General features: G+C 46.5%; 1 protein-coding gene across 1 annotated transcript; it reads right to left on the minus strand.

Annotated features, from left to right (window-relative positions):
* Nucleotides 1-1,649: 1,649 nt before the first annotated feature.
* gpr61 (G protein-coupled receptor 61) lies at nt 1,650-5,597 on the minus strand. The gene is made up of 2 exons (XM_008296036.1): nt 5,508-5,597; nt 1,650-3,358 (listed from the first exon to the last, which is right to left on the minus strand). The coding sequence occupies exon 2, from the start codon at nt 3,110-3,112 to the stop codon at nt 1,712-1,714; it is 1,401 nt and encodes a 466-aa protein (XP_008294258.1). The 5' UTR covers nt 3,113-3,358; nt 5,508-5,597; the 3' UTR covers nt 1,650-1,711.
* Between the last annotated feature and the right edge of the window lie 205 nt (nt 5,598-5,802).

Consider the following 5,802-nt stretch of genomic DNA (forward strand, 5'->3'; position numbering starts at 1 on the left):
GTTCTGACTCCCAGCAAAACTCTGAACCTTCCCCATGTGTCGAGTGTCTTGTGATCACCGTCCTGTGCGAGGCAGTCCAAAATAGATAAAGGCAGCAAGAAAGAGCAAGTATAAAAAGAGACACCCCATCTACCGCCCCTCAAAAAAAAGAAGAAGTGTTCAGTACGAGATTTGTGCCTTTTGATTTTCTTTGGAACATTTGTCACTGCTTGTGTGACTTGTGCAAACTTATTTGTATTCCACCTGAGATCAGAGAAAGTGTCATCGCCGGCGCTGCTGAATGAGGCCAAAGGCGAAGCTTTCCATGTGTAAGCGTCGTCACACCTGTGTGCCGTGTGTGTAGCCACAACAAGCCTGGTTGTTTATTGCTCAAACACAGGAGCACTCACACTGCTGCTGTGTTTACCTGTAAACAGGGCAGACATCACGGGGGCGACGGCGGGGGGAGACCGGTCGCGACGTCCGGGTCTGTTCACCTCGAGCATGGTTTCAACAGTTTTAATGCGCTGCGGTCGATGTTTTTTAAAGCTTAAACCCTGAACACCACCGCGATCAGACAAATTAAACCAGTCACAATGTTTTTTCTGTTATTGGAAGGGGGGCTGATATCACGAGTCTCCCAATGTGAGACGATTTTGGCGAGGAGGTGATAATCACAAGACTAAGAACAGATAAACATGATAATAATGTTCCTGGAAAATGGTTAAAAATACAGTGTCAGCCTGTTTATTATAAATACCACCAAGAGCACCAGCTGTGAAATGATCCTGTTCAACACAATGAATGTTTCTAACTGAGAGACTTTTTTTAGCTCTGAATTTTCACTCCTTTTTTACTGAGGAACATTTTTGCATTAATTCCTTGGTGGTATGTGCGAGTGGAATAAGTACATCATGAAAACGGGTCCATTCTTTACTAAACAAACCAACGGCTACAACAACTCACAATCTTTACTCAAAGACTGTGAGTTATTCAAACACTCAACTAGGAAGATGCTTTATGCTTCTAATGTTTCTTAATGATTAGATTGTGAGTTAAATTAGTCAGAATCTGTTATGTCACTTTGAACTGAGGGAACACTTTGTCCTCTAATTGAATTTAAGCAAATAATTATTGGGACAAAGACGCAGATGGAAGCGCAGTATGCTTGATGTAACAGCAACAGTGTGTCGTAACCAATTGTATACTGTACATTGTCCTTTTGGGTTTGATGGAGAATTTTAATGAGGGATGAACAAGTGAATCAGTATTGGAATTTCATATCAAAACTAAACCGGACACGGTCACTGAGAATTTGTCCATGAAAGTTCCTTTGAATGGCTCCTATTGTTTTTAACAAACTAAGGAAACTCCTCTGATGTTCGCTCTTACAAAGTTTCAACACTTCTGAATGTTTGTGGCTTCACTATGCTGTGATTAACACAACAAAGGTTTGGTGTTTGTGTAATTGTATGACACCATACGTCGCTCAGAGCGTGTCATTCTGCAGTGCAGCAACTGTTGGGGACGAGATGATAAATTCAATTGTCTTTCACTGAAGAGCTACATAACTTCTAGACACCACATTTCGCAGTTCATTGTGTTTTCAGCTTTAAAGCATGTCGTTGCTCAAACAAGAGATGTTTCAATTCAACGAATACTAGAAAATATGAATAAAACTAAGTATATTTATTGGATTATTAGACAGCAAAAGAGACAGTACATGAGGCAGCTACAGCTCTGGTACAGTTTTGCAGCAGTTCTCTGATACATGGAGCTCATTGTTCAGCTGCTGCTGCTGCATGAACTCTGAGGTTTCCTCCAGGATCTGCCCTGGGATGTGGAAGTCAGCTGGCATGTTCTGCTGAACAGCTGATTCCTGAAGGCCCTCAGTCTCTGGATCCTCAGGGCTGGCTCTGCTGTGAGAGTTGCAGGGCTCCAGATTGCACCCAGTGCCCTGAAGGAACTGCAAAAAGTTCTCCTCAATAGAGGCCTCGCGGCTGGGCAGCTGCTCTCCCTCACCGGACCCGGCCCGCTTGAAGAGGCAAGCCAGGTGGCGGCCCAGCTCCTCGCGAATCTGCCGGTTCAGGCAGCCGTAGAAAAAGGGGTTGGATGTGAAGCAGAAATAGCCAATCCATGTAACCACGTCCTCCAGCTGGGCCAGCGAGGAAGGGGAGGTAGACACCACAGCCGAGTACAGATGGAAGGAGAAATATGGCAGCCAGCAGCAGAAGAACTGGCCTCCCACTGCCACCAGAACCATGGCGGCCTTCCCACCGCTGAAGGTCCTTTGAGGGGTGGTGCGGGCGCCAGTTCCTCCGAGGCTGGCTGCCATGGTGGAATGGCTGCTGACAGACTCGGACCGCTGCCGTGGCGTGTCCATCCAGGTGGGGAGGGGGCCGTGCTGCATGGCTGCTACTCGGGCCACCTTGAACATGTTGCAGTAGACCACCAGAATGATCAGCATGGGGCACAGAAAATAGATTAGCGTAAAGAAGATCATGAAAAGCAGGCGTGTGGTCCTGCCTCCTGTCCAATGGAGGGAACAGTGTCTCTGACCGGGAACCAGGACCAAAGGACTCTGGGTCCCCTGGAGCAGCCACCCCATCAGAGGCAGCACTGACATAACAACAGCTTTAATCCAGATTCCCACTAGTACCATCACCACCACCCCGACTGTCATCTTCACTTCGTGACGCATTGGGTGGACAATGTAGTAGTAGCGCTCCACGTTGATGGCACAAATGGTGAGGATGGCAGCACTCACTAGACATACACTCAGGCAGAGGTAGCTCCGACAGAGCCCCTCGTCTACCAGGATTCGGTCTGACAGCATCCCCAGAGGCATCAGCACCAGTGCCGCCACCAGATCCACCAGACAGAGGTGGAAAACAAAGGCAAACTTGCGCAGCTGCGGTGTTTTGGTGATGACAACCATCACAGCCAAGTTCCCCACCACTGCCAGCATGTCCATGACAAGCATAGCACACAGCGCCAACGACTGGTTCACATCTATCCCACCTCGGATTATTGGAAATGGTAGGGTAACGTTCGAGAAGTTTGGCTGCAGTGAGGCTGGAAATGGCAAGAGAGAAGTGTTCCAGGAGGGGCTCGGTGTGACAGGACGCTCCATGAGAGGATGGGATGAAGAGGAGAGAGTCCGCTGAAGTTCACGGGCCCATCACCCATCCTCCCCCGTCGTAGGGTGTCACAGAGAAGCTCAGGCGGTGGTGTCCGTCATCGTACAGGCCCTGACCCCCATAGACCACGGCTCACACTTCCGCAGACGATCGCACAAGCTTTCAGTCACGTCCTCGAAAATGCAAGTTTTCGCGAAGACGTCCTCCTCTCTCCAAAGATGTTGCTGAATTGGAAAGATCTGAAACAAAAGAGATAATCTGATTAGTCAGGCACTGGTGAGGATGAACATTAGAGACTGAGACTTTTGGGAAAATCCTGCATTATGAAATCTAACAATGACCAACACTAAAACTAGTTGCTTAAGTTGAAACCTTGGACAAGTTTCAGTCATTTTAGATGTTTAAATTCTTAATCATTATGCATCACGCCACCAGGAAAATGTCTGATTAATCTTACACTCACTCTGCAGCCTGACAGAAACCCCAAACATACAGCCAGAGTCATTTAGAACTAAATAAAAAGAACGTGAAGTTATGCAACAGATGCTGTGACCACTTCTCCATGATCGTTCAAACAGCCTACCTGCCAGCTAAACAGAAAAGTGTACCAACAAGAACAGCTGCTTTTAAGGAAAAAGGCACACCAAATATTAAAACTATGCATGGCATTATTGCTAAAAATATTCACGCTTTACCTTCAGTGCCTTTGCACAGTACTCCATAAAAGGCACAAACTGATGGAGGGAGAGTTGTATGATCAAGCCCTTGCTGAAAATACACTTTACGGTAAAGAATTCATAGAATTTTGACAGTTTGGCAGCCTGAAAACCAACAGTCATGTTTTTTGTTCAAACTCTTAAAAACTTATCTATTCTAATGTTCTTGCAATCATCACAAGCAATTCAAAGAGTCTGAATATTATCCTTTTTTTGCTACTGAATCTTTCTCTGACAAAGCTGTGTTGCTCTTGTGCTGTAGCTTTAAAGCTACAGACTTGATGCAGTCTGCACTCGCTTGTAGAAAGGGTCATAATTTTCTACATACAGTATTTGACATCTGCATCCTCAGATGTGTGTTTTCAGGGCAGCCTGCACCCCAGGGAGAGGCTAAAAGCACAGAGTGGACCATATGTCCCCCTTAACAGAGCGAAGAGGAAAACTAGATGAGCAAATAAACTGCAAAACTCAGCATTACAGAGCTCCATGCTGTCTGAAGTGATGGAAGGAAAAGATCGATCAGTGCTTCTCATACTAGTGCAATCCTGACACGAAAAATATTTAATGTTACGCTCGTTATGATTTTATTTACAAAACACAGATAGGGATTCAGAGCAGGAAGTCAGTCTGAATGGAAACTATGCAGCTTCATTTAAATACACATAAACAGCAGCAGAGCACCTTCAGCAGTGAGCATCACTGTTTGCAAGTGGAGAAGGCCCTGTGCTGTGTTTACTGTCATAACCTCACCTGGACACAACCCCACACACTGTAAAAGCCGTGGAATGAGCACCAAGCCTTTGGTACATTTCCATATGCTGCACACCTGCAGGTGCAAGTTTTCCATTTCACAAGTGTGACAGGCTTCATCCCTGCGAGGCGCCTCTTCTTTCGCTGCCCACGTTTGCACATCAAGCACAACAATCACCTGACAGACGTAAGTAGGTGGCCTTTGCTGAATAGGTCAAAGGGTTACAGTCACCTTCAGCCCAATTAAATAACCCATAAACAGCGTCTCAACTGTGGAACCGCGGAGCAGCTCTCTGGGGGATTCTTAGTCTAATCAGCATTGATTGTTTCGAGGAAACATATTATCACCGCAACTCCCCAAAGTGAAGTGGTTTACACTCTCAAAGCAGCATCGCCATTCTGTCAAGCCTGAGCCGCACAACTAGAACTATTCAAGTACAGAGAGAAGGAAGCAGTGAGTCCCATTCAGCACAGTCTACAGATAATCAAATCAATGTCAGGAGTGTAATTCATGTTTAAATTCTGCTTCAAAAAGATGCAAAAAAATTCATACAACAATATGAGGTTGTGCGGAATCTCTCCGACTGCTGAGTGCAAACCATATGACTCTATCATATGCACATGACACTGTGTTTACTGCGAGGAGAGAACTAGCCTGTTGTTCAAGTGTCCCTTTCATTACAAAGCAGTTTCAGCCCCTCAGCAGGCATCATGCAAACAGAAAACAGGGATTTTTACAAAACAAGTCTCCAGATATCTTGTCCTTTCACATGAATCCGCAAAGCTGAGGTGATGATGGAAGAACACCCTGTATCTGGAGTCTTGCCTCACCTTTACAGCATCCCAACTTCCACATAAAACACACACTGTCTGCAAACAGGGCAGGCACGGCTGGAAATGTGATGAGAAGTGTGTGACATACCTCAGCCCGAAGAGGTGCTGCTTCCTCCTGTGCAGGTTCACAGTCTGCCGAAGCAAAGCCGACCTGTTTCCTTCTCCCTCTCTCTCTCTCTCTCTCTGTCTCTCTCCCACACAAACAGCAAACACACACCACGTCACACAGAGAGAGAGAGAGAGATAGTGGGAGAGAGAGGGGGAGAGAGAGGAGAGGGGAGCTCCTGTGTCTCCTCCTCACCTGGCCCCTTTCATCTCGTCATCACGCTGACCACCACTCCCCCCTTCAAATGCACAGCACACACCTCTCAGCTGCCTCCAAG

Source organism: Stegastes partitus, unplaced genomic scaffold (genome assembly GCF_000690725.1).
Source record: "Stegastes partitus isolate 25-593 unplaced genomic scaffold, Stegastes_partitus-1.0.2 Scaffold24, whole genome shotgun sequence".
In the NCBI taxonomy this organism is placed as follows: domain Eukaryota; kingdom Metazoa; phylum Chordata; class Actinopteri; family Pomacentridae; genus Stegastes; species Stegastes partitus.